Here is a 25,105-nt window from a genome sequence, read left to right as displayed (position 1 = left end):
ATCTAGTTTGCAATGCCATGTTTCTGACTTTGGTTAATAGTTTTCATAGTGAATCAGCACTTGATACCTGAAAGGCTACAATCACTCCTCCAGGTGGCAGGCTCGTATTCTCTTTTAAACAGATAAAAGCTTTTTTTTTTTCTTTCTTTTTTTTTTTTCGTTTTGTTATTTTTGTTTCGTTTTTCCTTAAAACGTGTTCACATTTTCATAATATACAGAAAAAAAGTAAGCAGTTATTTGGTTTACTTTAAGTCCATTTAAAAAAACTGGCTTTTTCTTTTTGGGGGGAACTAATTCTACGACACACACACACACAAAGTGTTGTGTATTTTTTTTTGTTTTGTTTTGTTTTTTTAAATAGGAAAACCCACGGACATTTATAAGCTGTTCTGTCCTTCTTGCAGTTTTCTCAGTCTTTTACTTACAAGGGTGATGAACGGGTATTTTCACAGAGTTCGAACGGTTACGTTTCTGTTGGTGCAGGGTTTGGTTTTGTTTTGTGTGTGGTTTGGTTTGGTTTTGTTTTTAGGAGTTTTCTTCCAGAGAGTCTGTTAAAGGCTCCATAGGAACTGCCGTCGCGGGCTCGTGTTGTTTCAAACGCTTAATTGTGTTCTTCAGTGCTTGCCTCTTATTGCAGAACCAAACTCTAACTACTTCCCGGTCATAGTTCAGTTTCTCTGCAATCTCTGTCATTTCTTGCCCAGAGGGGTGCGTGTTCTTCTCAAAGTGGGCATTCAAGATTTCAAGGGCCTGTGGCGTGAATGAGGTGCGCCTCTTGCGCTTTTTGGAGGGTTCGCTTCCGATAAACTCGGTCAGGTTCTGCATCCCTGCTCGATGGCGGGCCTCAGCCTCAGCCATCCACCGCTCAAGCACCGGCTTTATCTTCTGGGCACTTTTAGGGGTGATGTCCAGCTTTTCAAACCTGGCAGGATACAAAAGGCCAGGGTTCAGTTTGGCTGTCAGACTGCTAGCTATAGTGTTCTCTTGGGCTTCCTGTGGTAGGAAAAAGTGGCTTCTCAGGATGGTGTGTCTGAGGGAAAATTGAGAAAGAAGAGTCTTACACTGATGCTCTGCCAGGGTGGGACTTCCTGCCTGCCTGACTAATTGACTGGCAGAGGTAATTTACAATGGATTACCAAAACTACCAGATAGGTATATCTATAAATATATATATATATATAGCTAGATATTTAAGCTAACACAAAACGAGCACTACAACAAAACTCTAAGCACACTAAACAACACAGGTTACGAGTCACATTTTTGTATTTCTGACAAAAAACCCTTAAGGCTAAGTCTAATTACAGGAAATGACATCAAAGGCAATCGCTCTTTATCGTCTCATCCTTGTGATTAATCCTTTTGTTTCCACTCCCATCCCACCTTGTCCAAACACCACAGCTTTAATAACACAAACAAATGGCAGTTACCAGCCTCTGAATGTCAGGTTTCCTTTCCTTTCATTTTTCAGCAATTTTCACTGTTTGCAAGTTAACGCTGTGTCCCTTTTCTGGGTCGGAAAAAGATTCCCATAGCTACGGTGCTGTTCAGCTGAAACAGCTGGACACTTTGCAATTATTATCTTGACTGCCCCCACAATGTGCAAAGACAGACTCATGTTTTCCAGATGAAACCCAGCATAATAGTCTACTAATATGCTGCGGCACCAAGCTGGGTTTATTGTGGGATTTCTGCAAACTGTACCAGAATGATATCATTTCCTGTAAATGAGGTCTTCTATATATCATTTTGCCATCAAAAGTCTTTTGCCAAACCAGATTTTACAAGTATTAGAAAACATCTGGAAAAGCAGCCACACAAAGCTTTAATCCTTTCAAAAACAAGCAGAAGAGCTCAGTTCACATTTCAACTCTTATAAGTACTTGTTTCTTTCATTTACCAGCCTCATCCTCTCTTGCTACACATTCAAAAAGCCTTAACCCGAGTCCTCTGATGCCACCCATTCACATTTCCCTGCCTATGTCCACCCCGCATGCTGTGGTATTTAACACTCTGGAAAGGTGACAATTACTGTGCGGTGCTGCCGTGCTCTCCAGCCTGCCCCATGCTCTGGAGATGGGACCCACCAAATAATGCCTTTGTGCAAAGCAACCTGGTGACTGGAGTTGGCAATTTTAGTGTTCTAAGCACATGGTGGCTGCAGAAACTATTCCAGCAAGAAACAAAGCGTTCCTCAGAAAGGAAGAATAAATATCAGATAATAATGCTCCAAAGAATTTGTAAGTGGTGCCTGGGATCCTAGTGTGGTATTGACTGCAAGGTGCCCTTCCGTGGTGTCCAGTGATATTTCAGGCTGAAGGGCATGTTTTAGAGGGCAGGGCTCAAGATACGAAAATGCTCTTATTGGCACACAGAATGTATCAGCAAGGTGGTATATTGGGCACCAGGAGACTTTACTTCTGTCTCTGAGCTGGTTCTTCAACTTCCATACCTTACTGCCCCTTGGAGTTTCTACTGAAACTCCTTTGTTACCATTAAAAGAACAGGTAAACCTACTGTTTCTGAGGAGCAGCATACTGCCACCGAAGCAGTGTCTTGGTGCTTGACAAGAAATGCACCGTCATAGCAGGATGTTACACCCCAAAATGATATCCATCTGGGGCAGTCAAAGGAAATAATAATGAAAACCTCTCTATAACCTTGCAAGTATTTGGGGCCAGTTTCTACACTCAGTCCTCATGTTCTGAAGGAATTTGCCTGTCTAAGGAGCCTTCTGTAAAAGGTTTGTACATTGTGAGCTTTTGTTTGCCAGATCTCTGCTCCAACTTCATCTTTATTGGGGTTTCCATGATAATCGATAGGAGGGAAGTCTTTCTCTTACTCAAATTCAGATCACCTCCAGTGGTTTTCTCAGGTGTGAGGTAGATGGAGAAAATGAGAAGAGGGCAAACTAGACAAAGGCAAAGGAAACTGCAATTTATCACTTTGAAATATAGTACCTTAAACAGCAACTTAAGGCTACAACAAATTGGCAGCTGCTAAAAACTCCACCCGTTTTAGGCATTCTTTACCAATTGATGGCAGGGAAGAGAAAAAATAATGAAATTAATCTTTAGCAACAGGGAGCAATAGCATTCATATCATTGGCATTGCTTGTTAGTGTTGATACTGCAGTACATGTTGTTTGGTATAACGATATACAAGTCTTGAAACAAATTTCCCAGCAGTAGTATCCTTGTATAGGCTGAATAAAGGTTATTTTCTACAGGGAGGTATCTTATAAGAAAAAACAGTAGGGGAGACCATAGAAGAGAGAGGATCCTATGGAGCTTTTTGTATTTAACAACAATCAATGGGTTTTATGGAAAATCATTGAGCAAAATGTGAGCTGCAAGCTCACTACCCCATACTGATGTTATTTATAACCTTAGTCTTAAACTGCAGGAAAAGTACACTTCCGTTCTATGGGGAATACATTAAAAGTATAAAGAGCAGATAAAAAGACAGAGCATTTCATGGATCACCAAGAACAAAATCCACTTAAATGAGCTTAGAGTTGGTTTCTTGGCTTTCACTGATGGAGAAGGACTATAAGGCATTGCCCAAGAGGAAAAAGCTGTTACCTAAGTGTGTTTGTTACCTCATGCATAAACATGGGATTACTGTAGCACACATACATGCACACACGGTGTTTGCTTTGGACTGCTTTAACTCTGTCAAGACTGTATTAGCATTTCTTATGATTAGGGCAGATTTCTGCTTTGCATACGTGGCTTATCTGTTTTTTTTTAGTAAACATCTGGGTGATAAAAGATGAATAGCTGCTAGTTTGTAAGATAGCAGGAAGGATAATTTTTTCCCTTCTGTGTTGCCTAGGTAAATCATCATTAACATCCTGTATGTGAAGTGCTAACCACAGTAATACAGGTTTTAACTTAGCAGGGATGCAGCCATGAAATATTTGTTCAGTAACCCTATCTGTAGAAAATGGCACAGTATGAAGAGGGTCAGCTGGTGCTTATCCAGCATCAGCAGGGTCTCCAGCTCGTCTACTGAATTAAGACTCAACACCAGGGACATCGTTTCTCACTCGTTTAAAAAAGGAGAAAAAAAAAAAAAGACTACAGCTACTTTAGGGGTACACAATAAGAACATTTTATCTGCCAGATGCCAAAGTTATTTGCTAAATTAAGTCCAAAATTAAATAATAACGACAGGAGGTTCAAACGCAAGCATGCTCCCCACAAAAAGCTGGATAATTACTAAGAACAAAGAGAGGAGAGTTTATGATGTAACTTGTTACCTGCAGATGGCAGACTGGCTATAGGCTGGGCCTTCCGTGGCGCTTAGGGCTTGGCCAACTTGGGTCTGTGTCAGGCCAAGGGACAGGCGCCGGATTTTAAAAGCTTTGGCAAATTCTCGGATTTCTTCTAGATTCACCCCATCCACCTCTCCAGTGGCTGTTTGAGGATCTGTTGAAATATTTTTTTAATCATGTCAGTTCTTCTTGTCACATATGAGTGGGGTAGGCTTACACCAGCTTTCGTTGTCAAGGCATTCATGTTCAGTTTTATTTAATACTTATCCCTTCCTCTACTTCCCCAAACAGCACCAGGCTTGCCTTGTCCAGTGTGTTCTGAAGCACGTTCACGTTGCTAAAATGCTAACTAGGCTGCAGTGTTTCCAGATGCTGGTGAAAGATTTTCAAAGACATACTTTGTGGCTGAACTCCTGAAAATGGCCAACTGACCTCGGAGTGAGGGGTGCCTGAGCTCCTCACTGCCACTTGTGTCTTACAAACCCTCCTCCAGCTTGGCAAGTCATGTTCCCCATTTCCTCTTCTTATCACACACAGAAAGAAGGCCAGTGGTAATATATTTATTTGCAGTCTGTGGGGAAGGCTAAATATACACACAAACACTTTGGGATTTTAATCTGAAATCAAGATTTTGTGCTTTATCTAAAATTAATGCAAATAAGCAGATTCACAAACCTTCCTTCCCTTTTCCACAATACCCAACCCAAACTGCCAGCCAAACATCCAAAACAACCCAGCAAATGAACAAGCCCAAACAAAATGCTGCCTTTAAAAACTCCTTAATTTAAAAACAATCTTTTAAAATGTGCCCTTCTGAGAAGCAGCCTTATCAAAGCTTTTCATTCTGCCTCCCATCAGGTTGATAATCAAGGAGCAGCAACATCAGCCATTAGGTGCTGAATGGTAATGCTGCACGATTTTTTACTTTTACATTAGCCCCTCAGAAGATAATGCTTATGATGCTGTGAGAATAAATCTGTCCTTCCTCTCCATAGCAGTTTACTGACACAGAAGCCTTTGTCCCTGAAAGGGCACGTAATAAAGCATGTCTACCACAGGAAAGCTCCTTTGGTGCTGGATAACTCGGTCAATTTAGGACTTATCAAGGGAAATGACACAACAGCTGGAGAATGGAACTTTTTTTTTTCCCCCAAGCTACTGATCCCTGGCTAAATGAAAGCGTTTGCCAAGTCAGAGACAGCATGGGACTGGGATGGTGGAAGATTTCAAAGTGTTGTGCAATCCTGCGTGTAGTGAAGCCATTCTCCCAGCGAGACATCTCTATTGTTCTTCCCTTCATTCCTCAGACTTCTTAGGTGAAAAGTTTGCAGCACAATAACCCATCAATTGCTGTAAATGCAAGCAGTTGTCCAAGGACTGTGCTAGACCACATTACTATTCTGAACCTTACATGAGAGTGGCTCCTGCTCGTACTGCACTAGCTAAGGGTTTCTCAGCATTACAGTAACAAAGCTTTTACTGTCAGAGGTTTATAAAACTGATGTAAAATTCCCTTATGATGGAAAAGTCCTATAAAAAAATCTTTTAGTCCAATAATAGACAGGGCGAAGAGGTTTTTCTGCTATATAAATTTAGGTATATCGATTCATAGCTTGAGTGTTAGAAGCACACACAGCATAGTAGTTTAAAAACACTCATGTATGCAACCAGGGACCACGTGAACTACGCATACAGGTAAACACACAGGCTGAGCCTGGTCCTGACAATGCTCCACACTCAGAATCATCTCTCCTGTTCTCAGTGCTGTGCTTGAGCTCACCTGTGCACACATGCATGTGCTCCTCCAGAATAGAGCTAGGGTACATGTTATTTGCTTTTAAGCAATCGGTGCTATGACAGAGCCTGCTTGGGTTTGTAAAGTCAGAGGGGTGACACTTTCCTGCTTGCCTCATACACAGTTTATCTAGCATACCAGTTCTGATTTCCAGGGACACAGAATGGAGCTGGATCCCTACCTGCCCTTTGGGTGTCTGAAGAGCAACTGATAAATGTATGAAGTATCATAAATGATAATGGCCTCAAAGATTCCCATGAGTAAAGTGCAATAAGAGATGATGACCTTCCTCACCTCTTTCCTTCCTTCACTTTAAGGCCTCTGACTAAGGCTATCAGGAATGTGACAAAGGAGAATTCTGGTGTTCCCAGAGAATGTTCAAAGTAACAAACACTATGGCAACTGGTACCTGCAAACCTCCCCAGCTCCTGTTAGGAATAAAAAGGGAGGTAAGAAGGCTAAGGGGTTATTTGCTCGCACATGATTATAGATAAACTGTGACAATTTCTGCTGGGTCATTCTGTTATGGCACTGTTGCAACAGTGAAAATATCATGGAAGGTCCTTTCTTGTTCAGGGGGCTTGGACAAGGGAACAAAGAGACTAAGCTCACCTTGAGATGAGAAAAAAACCTGTGATGCACTTCAGAAATATGGGCATGGATTGTAATGTATGGCAGAGTATCTGTTGAGAAAGAGGCTTCACTCTTACACAGTCTTTGAGAGGAGGAAAGTGCTAACAGAGGTGGACCAATACACTGAAGACTTGTATCCCTGAACTCTAGGGAAAATGGCATTTATATCCAACCAGAAGCACTTCTGCTTCAGGTGTGATTCAGAGCCCTTTGAAATTTACAGTAGTCCCTTCATTTCTGTCAGCTCCATACAGCTCAGTACTATGAAGACCACTCCACTGATGACATCTTGTAATGGCACCAGCCTGTTTTATTCTGTTGCCTTTTAAATGTCATCAATACATAACCTTGGACTCTGTGGACTAATACATACACATATATAAGCATATACAAATAGATAATGACTTTGTTTTAGTAAGTTCTGAGCTCCCAGAACAGTTAAGTGTATAGTGCACTTCACATTTCAGGAAGAGCAGCTTATTGAAGACTGTAAATAAATGGGTGCTTTTTAAATTAAGTGGATATCCTAGAGAAGGCAGCACAGTGCTAATGGGAAAATAAAGAATACCACTCTCATTGAGTGGTTGGGATCAACAGTAACAGCATTTAAAGACTCCCAGTGTACTTTATGGCTTGATAAAACAATGAGTGTTGTGGCTATGAAACTACTGGGTGCTGGAGAAAGGTGAGAGAGTTGCCTGGGACCATTTTAGGGGGTATGTATACATATCCCCTACCGAAAAAGGAGGCCAGCTAAAATCCCCCAGATGTCCTAGTGGGTGGTGAACTGGACAAGCAGAGTGGAAGAAATACAATCCATAGGCTCTCCTTCTGCATTCAAACCCCTTTACTCCTACTGAAGGGAATGCTACTGCCACTTTTGAATTCTTCTGAAAATCCCACGAGTTTGTTGGCGAGTGCAAATACACTGTGATTTTAGTAGTTAGGGGAAGGACTTGCTACAGAGGAATCAGTGCACCCTGAAGGAGAAAGCAAATTTCTGTTGCACAGAGTTCTAGCACAGGAGGATTACAGGGGGTGATTTCCCCAGTCAGACAGGAGGAGAAATAGCTGGCAGAGGAGGTCCAATGGAAAGTAAATTGGATAAGAAAGGCAGGACAAAATGTTGTTAATGGAAAATAGACTGGAGCTCAGGGGAGAGCAAGAAGAATAATTGGTTTGTGGGAGGCATTTTAATTTTATAGTAACAGATGACAGCAAAATTAATTTGGAAGGAAGTTGGGACCTTCATGGAGACAGAAGTCTCAGAGCATGAAGAGAAACCAGTGATTGCCACAAAGAAAACATATGGTGGAAAAGTTAAAGAAATGAGCAGAGGGATGCATTGAGAAGAGAAAAAATGAGATGGAAAAAAAGAAGGAATAATGATATAGAATTGAATGAGAGAAAACGAAGACAAAAGAGAACATAGTAACAGATGACAGCAAAATTAATTTGGAAGGAAGTTGGGACCTTCATGGAGACAGAAGTCTCAGAGCATGAAGAGAAACCAGTGATTGCCACAAAGAAAACATATGGTGGAAAAGTTAAAGAAATGAGCAGAGAGATGCATTGAGAAGAGAAAAAATGAGATGGAAAAAAGAAGGAATAATGATATAGAATTGAATGAGAGAAAACAAAGAAGACAGAAGAGAACAGAGATAGGATGAGACAACACGAAGAAATCATACAGAAGGCACAGGTGAAGAGAAGAGATGGATCTTGCAGTCCTTGCTTAGGCAAAGCTTCTTAAATGTCCTTTCTTTGGAAACAACCATATTTTTTGTCTTTAAAATAACAAGCACTTGTTGCTGGTGATGGATGAAAAGGTCAGGAGGAGATAAACAGGAGAAGAACACAACAATCAAGGGGAAAAAATACACCTTTTTAAAAATAGGAAACATTAAAGAAAATATGTAATATCATAAAGAAAATATGACTGGAATGAAAAGTAAAAGGAATAACAAGAAGACACATGGAACACTAGTTATTAAAGACCAATTCTGGTCCCTTTCTCATCGTCCTTTAGTAATTTCATTGATTTGAGGTGGCCTCTTGTAAAGAGAGTTACTCTCTTTACAGGAAGTGTGCAGAACCTTGCCCCAAATAATTATTTACTGAAGTTATGTTGCTCTAAGCAATTTGATTAACAGAGTAAGGTGGCTTAATAAACCTAGTTTTACATGAACTTTACTATATTTAGCAACATTTTCTGTAATATGGCAAATTTCTAGCAAGGTACTCAACCCTAGGGCCTCTGCTGGAGGACTGGACTGCAGCTTTGGAGCGACTGAGGGAAAGGGAATAACAATGTTCCTGTCTCAGGAGGGGTAAAGCAATCAAAGAGGTGTTCAGGAGGCCACATGTCGTTTCTTGCTGCCCTCATGCCTGTGGATTTCTTTCAGAACCACTGACCCACTGTAGGTGTCAGCCCACCAAAAGCCTTTGAATGGGCTTGGGCAGACACTAGGTATCAGTTGTAGGGATCTGCACCCAGGAGCTGAATGGCTCCTGCCAAGGGAGCACACCAGGGATGGTTCTCTACTTATTTCCCTGTGTGCAGTCAGAATTGTATGCAAATGGGGTTTTACTCACATGAAACAGTTTTCATATTCGTGACAATCAACTAAGACTGTTTACCTAAAAAGATGGTATATCAATGACAACAAAAATCTGTAAAGGGTCCTGTCTGCCTTTTCATGTTTCATTACATGGGTTGTTTGAGCTCTCTCTACTGAACTGACCATATTTTCTTCCTTCCTGTATGCTCTTTGCACATTCCTAGAAGCCAGCAGTAGCTCTCCTTTGCCCTGGAACACTGACACTGAGGTGCCAGCTCAGGCAGGCTTACACATGCATTGTTAGCTCCTGTTTGTGGCTGGCCACAGGCTCTCAAAAATATGCTGCCCAGGCATGAAGGATCATCAAGATGACTGTTTTACTTCTGTCTGTGTGACAGCACCAGGTAAATGGCAGGAATGAGCTGATCTGCCCCTCACACTGCTCAGTCTGTTGGCCTTGAACAGCTACAGACTGGATGAAGCTGGAAACATACATTTAAAGCAATTCCAGAACTTTTAGTTTATGTGTAATTAGAATCATAGGATCATTAAGGTCATCAAGTCCAACCATCAACCCAACACTAACATGGCCACTAAACCACTGAATCACAGAATCACTATGGTTGGAAAAGACCTCTAGTATCATCAAGCCCAACCTTCTTCCTAACATTTCCCTAACCACTAAACCATAGCCTCAATTGCTACATCTACTTATTTTCTGAACACCTCTAAGCGTGATGACGCCACGTTCTCCCTGGACAGCCTGTTCCAGTGTCTAACCACTCTCCAACCATCTTTATCATCACGCTTTTTTTATAGAGGATTCCTATCAACAGCCTCTTCTTTTAAGATCTGGGTCCCAGTAAATTAATTCCCAAACGTGATGCCTTCTTCAGTCTGATTGTATTAAAAGCATTTTCTTTACTCAGAGTTCTCCACTTGATTATTTTTCCCACTTTATTCCTTTTTGAGGAAGGTAGAAACACCCTAACTCTCTTCTCTGAGCCATTTGTTATCTCAGGTTGGGTATTGGTGATGGCTAAGTTTGCCTGGCATTTGCCATTATGAGACAAATTTCAGGTCAACTGAAGTTCTGCCCAGGTTAAAAAAAGAGAAAGCAATAACCTTGTTTCTTTAAGAAGTTTCAGGTTCCCTACTGAAGCATGGCCTTGATAGGTGTCAGGGAGATAGCTGCTGGATCAGTAATGGGCTTCTTGCCATCCCAAGTGAAAATCTGCCTCCAACAAATGCAAGGTGAGCCTCCAAAGCTCATATCTACTAAGTAGATTTGCTAGACCTCTGTGTGGAGTTTTCTTTAAGATTTTCTCTGTACTGAGGATATTTGAGCCTAAGGCTGAGGTAGATGGAAAAGGACCCCCCCACACCTCCAAGGGTTGTGGCTCTGGCCTGCTTTGGGCCAGGACAGCAGTAAAGGCAGAGAGACTGACTTGCCTCTCTTCTTGGTCACCATTTTGCACATTCCTCTGGTGGCTTCCAGGGAGGTGGGAATGACATCTGCATGATTTGTGGCAGAGGGGGAAAAAATTAACCTTGAGTCTAAAGAAAAAGAAATCATGGCAAGGAAAAAAACCGTGAAGACCGTTAAGGAGCAGGGATTTGAGCTTGGAGTGGAGGGTCGGACTGTGCAGAGAGTAGTAAACACTGTGGTAGATGAAAGAAAACAGGGAAAAAGAGACACTAGTGATAAAATAAAGCAGCAGAGTCAGAAGCTACCTAATAAAAAGGCCGGTAAAAAGAACACAGATATGGTCTGGGGACAGAGACTGGCTGGGAGCTGGCAAGGAACTGAAAGGCGAAGAGGAGCTGAGGAATGATGGACTGCAGGGACAGGACTGCAAGAAGAGAAGAGGAGCAAGAACATGGAGGCAAAGGGAGTGCACATTGCGTGGAGAGCAGCGTGAGGAAGGAATGGGACATGAACAGGACAAGTGGTGGAAAGAGTCAAGCCTGAAAGGAACAACTAGAAAGTCTATGTTCATCACTGTATCTCCCCTTCTTCCCCAAATTGATATTCCTGTGCCTCATACTCCTCTGCTCTCAGCAACATCCATGAGCACAGCATGTCTTATTCCTTTTAGAGGAGGACCAACCACATAACACAACCTATCAGCTTTCCCATCCACTCAACTGACAGAAGATCTCACATTTCCAACTACCAATACAAGCATTATCTCACCACATGACTGACTTGCATTACTATTCTACTTTTGTAACAATCTTGAGGTTTATCCAAGCAAAGAAATGAAGCTAAAAGAACATCCTTAGAGTCGCAGAAGTAAATGCTCAGAAGCTACATGATGCTGGAGTTACAGTAGCCCACAAAGCAGTGTAGCACAGCCTTTGAGCTCTGGATTATCAGTTCTTTTTCCCCAGATCCCTGCCTCGTCCAGTGCACAGGAGGAATTGTGCTTCATTACAGAGGAGCTGATTGATGTGTTGCCTTTGCACTTGTTCAGCGTGTGGCCCCAGACCACTATTAAAGCTCTTCACCAAAGACATTTACTCTTGAGCTCTTCTGTTTTTTTTAAATCTTAATTTATTTTCTTGTGTTTCTACAAGATGAGGATCTTCTCCTTCTCATTCACAGAGAAGTGGACGGATAATAAGGGAAAAAGCATTTTTAGGTAGCCAGTCTAGGTCAAGTGAGAGATGATATTTTAGACTGTGTCTTTAAATGGTTCTTTATACAGTTCCACAGCAAAAGTGCTCTTAAAATTGTAACTGTGAGTACCAGGTTCTTCTGTAAATTAAAGTCCAGAGTCTCAAGCTGGATATTGAGGGAGCACTTGTGAAAAAACTGTTTTAAGTGGCTTGCCTGCCATAGCACTGGAATTACGTGGCAGACAGAAAGCTTCAGCTCCTCAGCCCTCTAAGACCTGAAGCAAGACCATCCTTCACCCTTCTTCTGCTCCCTACCTCAAACATTATGCAAACAGTTTAATGAATCAGGTAGGGAACAAACCCTGGGACAACAGCCTGCCTGTTGTGTTAGTAATTCTGATGCATCCCTGGGACAATTCCATTGGGAATGCACTGAAAGGATGAGAAAAAAAATCACAATGTCACGATTTTAATCACAATGTATACCATTATCATAAAATACATGCTCTGTGAGGAATTGTGTACATCTGAACAAGCAACTATTTTTTTCTAACCTCTCCTAACTTTTGATAGATTTATACCGTAAACTTAAAAGAGCTTCTTCCATGTTGTTTTTATTGTGTAGCATGCTTATTCACATGGGGAAATTGACTGGAATAACTATCGTGGGGTAGAGTAGCCCTCAGTAGTTATTCTAGAATAGTTTTAAAATAAGAATGTCCATGAGGGAGGCTGTTCTGGACTAGCCATTGAAAAGTAACTTATTCTGCACTAGCTATTTTAGTCAATTTTCCCACATAGACAAAGAGTAGCTTTATGTATTTTAACGTGAAGCCTCTGATTTGTTTCCTTCCTCCAAGCTTGTGTACATGAGAAAATTTACTGACAGAGCAACAGCAGTATATTTATATCACTATAATTATATCTGTATCTATATATTTTAGGTACTTACAGCTAGCAACGCAGATATTTTTATCCCAAAATAAAAGTATGGGAGTTATATCAGCATAATTTTACCACTATAGCTCTGTTAGTAATTTTCCCATGTAAACAATCTCTGAAATAATCTAACCCAAATTTTTTCACCTCTTCCCTTGCACAACAGTTTCTCCAAGCCCTTCATAAGCTTCTATCAGTCATGTATTTTACATTAACAGTACAGCGTGAGCTACAGTGTTTGTTTACTTGAAATATGTACATGGAATATCTTTGAACAAGGTCATCCAATACACTCAGATTTTTGCAGACGTGCAAAAAACTGTTAATGCTTCTTGGGTATACTTATAACCTGTTGTTTTTGCTATGTAAAGACTAGAGTTAATGCTGATAAAGTAATAGCAACGACTCTGAACTATGATTTGGAAGAAAGGGCTGTGCAGGAGGTCAGCTGTTATAATCCTGACACAGAAACTCAGTTGTTTCACTGCAGTGTGCTGCCCTCTCCTCTTCTGAGCGTTACAGCTCATTCTTGTTTCAGTTCTGCAAGCTTTTCCTGGCAAGAAGGGGCTCTCACTCTAGGTTTGTGTAGTCCTAGGGTTTGTAAAATGGTTTGCTACACTAAGAAAGCAGTTACAAAAAACCAGCCTGATCTAAAGTAGGAGGAACTGTCTGCCCACCAGATTTTGAGTAGTTCATTATATTGACCGATGCAAAAACTTTTCCAAAGAACATAAACTATATTTGAGTTATAAGAATTGCTCTCATAAGTCAGCTAATGGCTGCTACCGTTTGTATGACCAATTTTAGCATTGATGACAATTTTGCAAGGCATGTTTACCTTAAGCCCCATCCACGACAGCACTCAGCAGTTCTCACTGGTAAGAGTCACTCTACTTAGCAATATACAATCTACTATATGGAAAAAAAAAAAAAGAAAAAGAAAAAGAAAAAAAAAGGAGGGAAAGCAGATCAGGAAACTCAGCAGTGAGGAGGACAAACAGAGGGGAGAATTAAGGAGAGCCAGGGAGCAATACTTACTGCTGACTAACTGGCCAACACTCAAAGCTGAAGAGGAGGAGGATGAGGAGGAAGAAGAGGAAGCCTGACGCACTGGGCTTTGAGACATAGATGCTTGACTGTGAGCCAAATGCAGGAGATTGGGTTGTGAGGCTGCTTGTCCCACTTGCGTCTGGGAGGGCTGATGGAGCTATATGTTAAAATGTAAAAATAGGTATTTAGAAAATGAAGCAGTAACAGGAAACTTTCAATGCACCATCTCACCCGCCTACTTCTGGGGAACAAATCCCATAGGAGCATTAAACACCATGGACTGAGTTCAGGTGCCAGTGTTACAGCAGGAGCAACCTGAGCTCTTTTGAGTTCTAACTTTCCCTTTTTTTTGCTGTTTAATCAGATACTTAACCTTATTAGAAGCTAAACGCTCATTTGAAATGAGTGATAAGAGACCTATGACATTCACAGCAGCATTCTGATTTAATGAGTGCATGTCCTTACCTGTTTTCTGACTCATGAAGTCAGACTTTTGTTCCCTACATGGATTCTCATATAAACCAGCATTGTTTCAGAGAGGTCCTTTCATACCACAGGACCAGGACCAAGAAGAGCAGGAATAGGGAAGAGAAGCTAAACTAAGGGAAATCCCTTTCCTACAGAAAGGAATAATTTATTGTATGACATTAAATCTATCAAGCAAACCAGAATGTTGAAATCTTATTTCTCAACTGATAAACTGTCCTTGCCTAAAATACACAATGGAACTTCTGAGCCCTGTTCACATCAGGACTGTGTCAAATAAGACATATCTAAAAAGTCTACTGACTATGGTAGATGTAAATGATTCACTGTGATACATGAATTTGGCTTTACAAATTTTTTTACAAATTTTACAACAGTGTAGTCTTTTGCTGTGCACTAGGGGAAAGGAAAGAACCATTAATCTCTTCTGCCTAAAATAAGTTTTCATGTGGGATTGAGAACTAGGAACACTCTCTGATACTGATTTTTACATAAAACTCCAGGCAAATTCTAAGGGCAGTCTCTCTACAGAATGAAGATGGACTTCACAGTTTTCAATTGGCTACTAGGAGTCCAGAATAGCCCTTTCAGAACCTAATAATACAGTAACACAGTCCTGATACACTCAGGTGACTGCTTCTTAATATACCTTTATTTTACATTGATTCCTGATATTGATTGAAAAAGATTGCAAAAATGTACCAAAAGGCTTCACTTTTAAGTGATAGCTGTTACCTGCACTCCCAGAAAGGGGCAAAGATAAAGGTCTATTTGGCCTTGCTTGAAGTCAATAATTTAAATCTATTTCTTGAATTCTAAGGAGTATGAGTTTTTCTCTTTTGATATTGAACTGAATAAATGACTTCAGAAAGGGAGCTGAATTCATTAGTAATACTCAAATTATATATAATATGCTCCCAGAACACACAGAAATGACTGATGCTAAGTAGACAACAAATGGTATGGCACAGTAGATAAAGGTATCTGATCACATTCAAGATGACACTTTCCTGTGGAATACCTATGAACAATTTTAATGACATTATTCCTGTTATGGGTCTGTTTAAGAATGAAAAAAAATTGCAATTCCTTTTTCTACCTCCCACACAGAATGATATAATACAAAATGAAGCAAGAAACTCTGAATTACACTTTAATAATAATGAAAACTATCTATCTGACCCGTTCTACCTTATTCTGACTTCCCTAGGGATCAATAAACAAAAAGCTTTATTATCTCAAGGAGTTTTTTTGGATCAAGCACGTTTTAAAGAAGAAAATTGGCACTTATCAAAGGGATAGCAGTTGAGAGGCTGATTGAAAGGTTTCCAGATTTCAGACTCATACAAGCACTGGGCATCTTTAAGAAAAAATCACTAAGGGCTGGATTGTATCTATTGAGAGCTCCCAACCCAGCAGGTCTACTTTTATAGTATCTTCTCCTAGGGAAGCCATCCACTAGGAGGGCTGACCTCCTCTGAACCCCCTGGAAATGGACAACCCATCCACTATGCCCACATCTCTCCAGACTGCAGCTTTCAGAAACAGGCAGCCATTTGGGCTCTAGGTCTGTTGTCCAAGGCAGTCTCTGGCAAAACTAAGGATTTCAGCCTATGCAGGGGAAGAAAAATACTGTATTTAGATGAGTTAGATGCTCTCACACTATCTGGAACAGTCTTAAAGATGTTACTGCTTATCTGCAAGGGTGGAAGAACAAATGTAGTAGCTACCTTTAAAAAGAAAGATCTGCAAAATTATAGTCCAGTCAACTAAACTTCAACCCGTGGAAAAGTACTGAAGAAAATAATCCAACAATTTGTAAGCACCCGCAAGAAAACAAGGTAGCAAGAGACCACATGGATTGTTAGGAACAAACTGTGTCAAACCAATCTGATCCCCCTCTAAGACAGGGTAATTGCCCTTGCGGACAGGGAAAAAGCAGTAGGTGGTTTGACTTTACAAGTCTCTCGACACTCCCTTGTGTGGCATTCTTTATAACCTAGGGAAACAGAGTTTAGATGAAACTGCTGCAGAATGAATGCAGAAGTAGTTGGAAAGCAAACCCAAGAAGATATCTATCTACCTGTGGAAACGGAAGGGTGCGTGTGTGCGGTGCTTCACAGAGCTCTCCCCTCATTCTGCACCTCCCAATATTTTCTTAACCACCTGGGTGATGGAGAAGAGAATATGCTTACTAAATCTGCATGCCAATGACATGCTGAGAGGGACTTTTGATAGGCTGGAATACAAGATTAGGACTCAAGATGATCCCGTCAGTATGAACATGCCACCAGCAATTCTGAGGTGTTGCAGAAGTGAAGGAAAGGCAATTCCCACAGCAAGCTGTGTGAGCAGGAATAATGTCTGCAGTGCATGTGAAGAATCTTTTTTTCTACTAAGCACTGGAAAGACCTCTGCAGGGGGCACCACGTCCACAGCTAGATGCCACATTTCAGAAATAATCTGGATCAACTGGAAGGAAATAATTAGACTGGTTGAAGAAGGCCTGGGAGTTAACTGAGGTGTATGAGGACACTTGGAACTAACTGGTCATGTTTAATCTGAAGAAGGGATGATTAAGTGGGATATGATGCCTGCCTCAAATACAGGAAGAGCTAATGAAAAGAGGAGGTAATTAGTCTATTTTACATTTTACAGTGGAGAAAGTAAGGCGCAATAACCTTGAAGATTCAAATTAGATGCTGGGAAAAGCTGTCTAACATGGCAAAGGAGCACAGAGGGAGCCTGTGGAGCTCCTATGAGAGTGCTTAGCAGCAGGTTAGACAATCCTGGAACAGCTACTCTGCCTGAGAACAACACAGTGGACTGGATAATCTCTTGAACCTTGACCTTCTGTTCTTAATTTTTTATGATTCTACGTTATTTCCCATCAGTATTTCTCAGGGAGAAATACATGATCATGTAAGACACAGATGGCAAATCCAAGATTTTCCAGCCGTGCTACACCTATAGTCCCCAAACAGTTCAACTGCTGAGCATGTAGACAATAAATTGGAAGCTTCCAGGAAGTACCAGAATGAGAGGGCATTCTACATTCTCCAGTTGTGCATGCAAAGCATGCACACAGCCAGAGCCACTACACAGCACGTGCACAGTACTCTGGTTGTGTCCAGGAAATGTTTGATTCGCTGCATGTGCACTGCACAAGGCATTTGTGAATGTATTTTTGCAGTGACTGGGACAGCCAGAGACTTGGCAGTATTCTTGTCAGACATCCAGAAATCCTTGGACAACAGTAAGAAATTCTTAGAATTTAGCTAGGCAAACCGGGATATGGCTAGTGAAGTCTGGGTGCACAGTGACCTTAGGTGTAAGAGCAATATATAAGGGATATTTACAGGTTGTTGGTTTTTTACTGGCTGCTTGTGAGGGAAAAGGGAGCAGTGGGGTCGGAGAGGCTGAAGAGTCACCTTAAGGCCTGACCAGGGGCTGAGGGAGGATTCCATCTTTAACTCCCTACACAATTTCCAGCACACTCTCTGTTTTACAGACATGACAGTTAAGCTGTAAATGTCCTGCTTAAAGAACAATGATAGTTATCTATGTCATGAAATTGCATTAAAATGCTCTCTCCCTTTTCATCCACTATAATTTCCACTCCAGAAATAGCCGTAAGGAGAGGTGACAATCAGATTATGAATTAGATTCTAGATGACAGAATCAATTCCAACTTGCAAGAGCTGACTTTTCCCAATTTTGGACACATACATATGATATGAATTATGTTTATGCCTGTTGTGCATTTTCCATCCAAAGACAGAAGGAGGCACAGAAATTACAGAAGCAGTTGCTGTAAGTGCTGTTCTGTGTAGGTGGATGTAGTAGACACACTGAGGATGATGACTGTATGCAAAACTGAGCAGTCTCTGGGAGGAATACACATATGCTCACTACAGCTAGAGGAACAGGGTGAATAGGAGAAGCATAAAGTGCAGTGTAACACTTCATAAGAATAAACTGAAAAATGTAAAGGGCCTGATTCTTATTTCTTTTACATCAGTTTTACACGCTGCTGTCAACAGTGAAGGTAGTATCAACTGGTAATTGCAGAGGTGAAGAATGAATTAAGTCTGGAAGACTAATTTTTGTTTCTTAAATTATGTACGTAGGCTATTTCTACATGTGGGATGGTTGACTGGAGTCCTGTACTAAGGTCTTCATATGAGATCGGGGACGTTGCTCCCTGTGTCCAGAAAGTGACATGATAGTGGTGGAGTAACAAGGCATTTTAACAAGATATACTGACAGCACCAGGGGCAATGGTTTTAAACTTGAGCAAGGTAGATTTAGATTAGACATGAGGAGGAAGTTCTTTACTATGAGGGTGGCGAAACACTGGAACAGGTTGGAGACATTCAAGATCAGGCTTGATGGGGCTCTGAGCAAGCTGATCTAGGTGGAGATGTCCCTGCTCCCTGCAGGAGGGTTGGACTAAATGACCTTTTGAGGACCCTTCCAACTCAAAGCATTCTATGATTCTATGATTTTGCATAAGATAAGGAAAGGTAAAGAAACTAAGTGGAAATAAAAAACAAACTTTTGAGAGAATATTGCCCTTTATCATAACAGAACTGCTACTGGTTTTATGGAGAGTCTAGACAAAAAGCAAGGGCAAAATATGGCCCAAATGGAAGGGAGAAGAAAGTAATGGGTTTAAATTGCAGTAAGGGAGGCTAGGGTCAGGCATCAGGAAGACCTTTGTAATGCTAAGGAGAGTGACCTAGGTTGCCTAGGGATGTCAGGGAACCTCCATCACTGAAGGTTTTTAAGAACAGGTTAGACAAACATCTGTCAAGAATGATATAGGGACAGCTGATCCTGCCTAGGGGGAGGGGATGGACTGCGTGACCTCTTCAGGCCCTTTCCAGTCCTATTTTTCTATGATTCAGTGAAAAGGAAATCTGAGAGACGAGGAAACACAACAAATTAGGGAAGACAGAGGTGAAAAAGACAAGTATAACAAAAAGGCCAGAAGAGATGAAACTAAGAGGACTGGTACAAAGAGCAAGAAATAAATTTTAAAGAATCCCCTTTATGATACAAATAAAGATTTTCATTTTTTTCTGATGTCAGCTAGTTCTTCCTGGGAAATATGGACATTAGGTCTAGTAAAGACTAAAGTCCATGAAAGGTGCTGAAAAATAAACATCTAGATATAAAAAGACATTCCTAAACACTTTGAAATGCCACGATAATGCCTTGCAGAAGTAGTAGTTTAAGTGTTTCATGCTTCCATTTTTCCTGTAAATGGAGTTCTCTGCTCTGTCTGCGTCTCCTAAAATGTGCCATACATTTGTTTTTGAGAAAGAGTGGTGGTGTTCTGTGGCCATGGCATGATTCAAGAGCACCACGGCAGAGGAGGAAGGCTGTCTTCAAACCTACTCATGCTGTGTGACCAGCCACAGGCTAGGAAACAGAAAGAGCAAATTCCTGCACATATCCACACGTGTCATGACAAAACACTTCCACAGTCAACTCTGCCAGAATGTTTCCTAATTTGCCTCATGCAACAAAATTCAAGTAACTGAATGTATGAATCTGAAAGCTATTTGATACTGAATAAATATCTTGTCTCCCAGTACAGTATGCTGTAGTATAGTGTATATGTAGTATAAAGGGCCTCTGTACTCACTGCTCAGGCTGACAGAATAGGTACATTTGGAAACTAGCATAGGAAAGCTCTTTGGGTTCACACAGGCTGTGCTCAAAGAGAAGACTACAGCAAAGAAGTGCTGATGTGCTGTGGGCATAACTGGGAGTAGGACTTTGCCATCATCTGCTGAAGTCCTTTCAAAGCCTGTCTGTGGGATCAGAACTACATCCAAAATCTATGCTGTGATTGAAGGTCTCTTAGCTTGCTAAAGGAGGTTGAGGACATAGCCAGCTTCTGTAGAAGATAAAATTTATATGCAAACCAGGTGCATCATTCATCTTTCTGACCCTCATCAAGAATGATATAATGTGAATATTACAGGAACAGACTTCAATGTGTAGGTAAGTGCATAATTCAAAGGTAACAGTAATGTTCCTGCAGCACACGGCGCTTTACTCTCCATGCCTCAGTTCCTCAGAATGACCCAGGTAGCCTAGTGAGATCTTCCTATTCCCAATGGAGTGGTGCAGTTATACTGACTTCTCTGAGATAACCCATTCCTACAAGTGCAGATGGCACAAAGAAATCTGGTCAGGAAGAGACATAAGTTACAAATCAAGCGTCCACACCATGGCACGGAAAATCTGATGTGGCCCCTTGTACTAGTTAATAATCTGGTAATCATGACTTTCAAAAATCTGGTAATATTATCCATGGATGAGATGGAATTATGCAATGCTGATGGTAAAGGAAAAGAGAAAGAAGTGAGAAAAACTGTCATCCTCATCACTGAAAGTCATATAAAAATAAAAATAAAAATGAAGTTGGATTGAGACGACAGAGTTTAGTGGCACTATTCAAACACAGAGACAGAGGAGTGCATTTCTCATCAAGCAGGGGTGTCCAAGCAGCAAGAACATTACAGAGAGGAAATGATTGAGAGCTTGTTGGATTTTAATGGGAAAGGATAACAAGAGATTGCATGGAGTTGTCATACTGAGGTAGTAGGGTGCATGTGGTGGGTTGAGACTGCAGAAAGTAAATTCCTGGCATAAAATTTGGAAAGCAGATGTACAAGAATGACCACAGACCCATCTGAGAGCTATCTCAACATCTGTGTCTTCTCAACAGTTATTCTGGAGCATGATGGCCAATGACAACGAAGACAGTGAACTGACTGCATAAGAAAATGCTGCCTAGTAGCTCATTTTATTGTGTTATGAGTTGGCAGAAGCCCAAAGCTTTGTGCTATAAGACACGATGAAATATAAGAAGTTCTAGCAGGCTGTGCAGATAAAACAAGACTGAGGACAACTGGGACTACAGGCCTGATTTAATGAATCTAAGAACGTAGAAGGAAAGAGCCAGACAACAGCAAGAAGGGAACCTGCTTGGTGAGGTGCACTGGAGGACAACAGAATGTGTAGAAGTTTCTTCTGTGTGGGCATGAAAATAATTATGAAAACATTAATCATTAGGAAAGTTGTTTAAGGAATTCAGAAACAAGAATGTGTTTTGAACCACAGTGATCACTGGCAGCTGGACTTTTCTTACCTAATTTCACTCACCTAAGAATTAATCATCTTAAAACAGCTACCCTAGCCCCCTCTCGTGTCAATGGAGACAACAGATACCTTAAGACACCTATCAGAGATTCAACCTATCTAAAAACTGTTCAATTTTGGCAGCTTGGAGTTGCCCACTGGACATAGGTCTCCTTGTCTGTGTCTCTGTCTCTACAGGAAATCTAGTTAACTGTCTTCCACCAGATACCTCACTGCTCTGTGACCAAGTTAAGCAAGGCGAATCCTTTCCTAAATTTCATAAGACCCTAATGAGTTCTCCTGTCAGTTGCGTTGGTGTTAGCATGTGCTGTTAAGATATGAAGAATATCTTAAAGCAAAGTTTTCCAGTCTGACATCAAATGACAAAGCTAACAAGTTGTTACAAGTTCATCTGTTTTAGAAAAAAATGTGTATTTAGCTACATAACCTGGATTTTGACAAAATCCTTCCTAAGTGGCATGGAGGAAGTACAGAAGTTAAGGTTACAAGGCATTCTTCTATTAGGAGATATAAAAAGATTTAAAAAGCAAGATACATAAAATGATGGAATGTATCATCCTTTTTCAAGAAAGGAGAGTACAAGTAGTAGTCAAGGGATTTGTACCAAATTTTTTGAATGATTTTAGCAAGCAGCAAGAAAAGATGGTGAACAATGGTGAAGTTGAATCAGCAGGAGGAACATGTGAGTTTCTTAAGTTAGTGGAGAATTCCATGAGCAACTTACAGATCCTGCTTACAGCATGTCAGGGGAGCATTATGGCAGATGAAATACAGAGCAGATAGGTGCAAAGTGATTCACATTAAAAGGAGCCATTTTAGTGACTCACATGGTAACAATCAGGGAAGCAAACGTGTCACGGTGAATACATCTGCTTATTGAAAAACCTGCTCAATGAGCAGAGATAGAGAAAAGCAGGATGTTAGGCTGTGTTGGAATAAAGACAGAAAATAGCACTGAAAATATTATAATGTGCTGTAAAACAGTGATGCATCCTCACTGTGATCATGGCATTCAGCTCCGACCACAAAATCTTGAAGAGATCAGTGTGGAAACAGAAATGATTGGGAGATGGGCCGTAAAAATTATTAAAGGCAAAGAAAAACTTGTCTGTGAACAGAGATGAAAAGGACATGGGCTGCAAGAGGAGTGCAAACAGCTGCCTGCTTTAGAAAGCCATTACAATTTCTGGGAGAATTCTGAGTGTGGGTATAGATGCTGCTGCTTAGATTAGCAAACTCTTGGAAAACAGTGAAAGCACTGAAGCTGTAACTACTCAGTGTAAATTAAAGCAGAACGATCCCTACTGTGGGTAAAGAACCTAAATCAGAAACATCTATTTATTCTTAAAACCAAGAGGAATAGGATTACACTGGAATTGCTTGTGCACATTAAAAAGCACCTTATTTACAACACCAAAAAAGCAGCACTGCTTTACACTACACGTAAGTAATCTATGAACTCATTTCCATGAGGAGACACAGAGGTTTTAATCTGTCAAGTCTGAAAAAGTTGTATGAATAAATAAAGCATATAGTCTACCTATGTAGCTGACTAAAAACAGTATCTGAGGCATTTAAGTCTTCACTCTTCAGGCAAGGAGTAAGCGCTAGCACGCATTACTTGGCAACTGAAACAGGCTACACAGGTTCAATTACTGTGCCTCAGCTCACGAGCAGCAGCTTACTATCATCACTTGCAATCACCTCTCCTCCTCCTGCACTACTTAGTTTCCAAGGAACTGACAAGTTGAAAGTTAAACTAGGATCATCTGCAACTGAAACATTTTACTACATTATTTATTTCCTCATTTATTTCTCCGTGACGTTTTCAAAACTTTTCCCAAACTTGTCTTGTTCTTTTCTTTCTCTATTCTGAAGCTTCTTTCATCAAGTTACAAGACACCAAATGCTGCATGACACAAAAATATTTTTCCTGCTGAGCCCTCCAAGTCTGAGCACTCAGTTCAGTTCTTCTGAAAACAAGGTTTTAAACTTATGACTAAATATGCTATTATTAGCCAAATACTACACTTTGGCTAAGTCCTTACCCAGGCAAGGAGATAAATTGAGGATCTCCTTATTCTTTGTGTAATTTTGTTTTACTTTTCAAATGATACTGTCCTTCAGCATTATTTCTACGAGGAATCTGTCTCTCATACCTTGCTTCCCCTCCCACTGAAATCAATGGCAAAATTTCCTCTGACTTCCTTCAGTAAAAGAAGAGCCAGTAGAGGGAGCACAAATACATAGAAATAATTTTCTGTGGTTCCTATAAAAATGATAGTGTGTACTATTTTTTCATATAGTGTTTTGCACTGTACCCCCAATCAAAAATAGTGTCTTGATCAGGCTCCAACAGATGTTGGTAGGGAGGCTCTGTGTTGCTTGGTAGCCCTTCCTGCAGCCCCTGGGACCTCAGGAGAGTGTGAGAGGCACAGGCTGGATGCTGTGAAACTGATCTTGGCAAAATGATGATTTCTACCTACAGAGCACTGCTGGGCAGGCCAGCACAGTATGGGGCACAGTTTGGCTCCTGGGCATAACCAGAGCTCTCTCTGCTGACTGGCAGTCTCTGCCAGCTGATAGTTGCACATGGGTTGCATGAACCAGTACAATCCAGCATGCTACAGCTAACAGTGACTTTCTTCCCAGAACCCCTGGTCATTCAGCCAGCTGCAGCCTTCAGCTTGTCCCTCTACATGAGCCCAGTGTCACCAGCTGTGCAGAGAAAGGTCACACCTCTGTCCCCACCCTGCCCACTGACACTACTGGTGGATGTTGCCTAGAAGAGGTGGTTTTGCTGCAGGACTCAGGAGGTGTGTTACTCTGCAGGTGAGAGGGTCTCAGGGAGTAATTCAGGACCCCTATCCTCCCCTTTACTTCTACATTTCATGAGTTTCAGATGGGATCTCAGGATTGCTATGCTTTTTGAAAGCTTCTCCCAGAAAGGAAGGAAAGATCTAATCTCTTCAAGGGATTGACTCAAAAAGAAAATCCCCACCCCACACACCCCCCGGAAATCCAACGCTGAGTTTCTTACTGCACTCTCAGGCTTCAAGCCCACTCTCCCATCCATCCTGCTTTGTTTGAAACCATGTACATGCAACAATTGCCAAAGTGCTTGCTAGTAGTATAAATCTGCTCCCATTGAAGAAAATAGAGTTAGATAAATGACAAGGGCTTTGGAAAATGCCTCTGCTAGACACCACAGAGGAGAGGATGGAAAAAAGAGTATGTAACCACTTGGATGTGAAACATTTTCAAAACAAACAAAAAAGTCACCTTAGCGATCCATTGGCTCTCTACTTCTAAATTTGAAAAAATAAAAATATTATCAGCTTGGAATTAGGGGTTTGTCAGAAACACACAGAAGGCTGCTCCCTGTGACTGGGGGTGTAGACAGGACTAGCAAACAAGCACTACCAGCAAGAGGAAAGCCAGGCTGAACATTTAAGTGAGCAACACTTTATCAGTATCTTTTCGGTAATCACATTTGATGTCTTTCCATCCTCAGTTTCCCCCTTTCAAGAGAAAAAAGTGGCACTACAATTCTTTGTCCTA

General features: G+C 41.1%; 1 protein-coding gene across 1 annotated transcript in view; it reads right to left on the bottom strand.

Annotated features, from left to right (window-relative positions):
* Nucleotides 1–467: 467 nt before the first annotated feature.
* POU6F2 (POU class 6 homeobox 2) overlaps nt 468–25,105 on the bottom strand; it is a 251,975-nt gene continuing 227,337 nt past the window's right edge. Inside the window, exons 7-9 of the mRNA XM_008936210.1 lie at nt 13,868–14,036; nt 4,265–4,433; nt 468–1,030 (exon numbers count right to left, since the gene is read on the bottom strand). Coding sequence (XP_008934458.1) covers nt 526–1,030; nt 4,265–4,433; nt 13,868–14,036 — 843 coding nt within the window. The 3' untranslated portion in view covers nt 468–525. The remainder of the gene's footprint in view (nt 1,031–4,264; nt 4,434–13,867; nt 14,037–25,105) is intronic.

This window comes from Merops nubicus, unplaced genomic scaffold (genome assembly GCF_000691845.1).
Source record: "Merops nubicus isolate BGI_N331 unplaced genomic scaffold, ASM69184v1 scaffold2750, whole genome shotgun sequence".
Classification (NCBI taxonomy): Eukaryota; Metazoa; Chordata; class Aves; order Coraciiformes; family Meropidae; genus Merops; species Merops nubicus.
The sequence above is the reverse complement of the archived record's forward strand: the minus strand, read 5'-3'. Positions and strand labels throughout refer to the sequence as shown.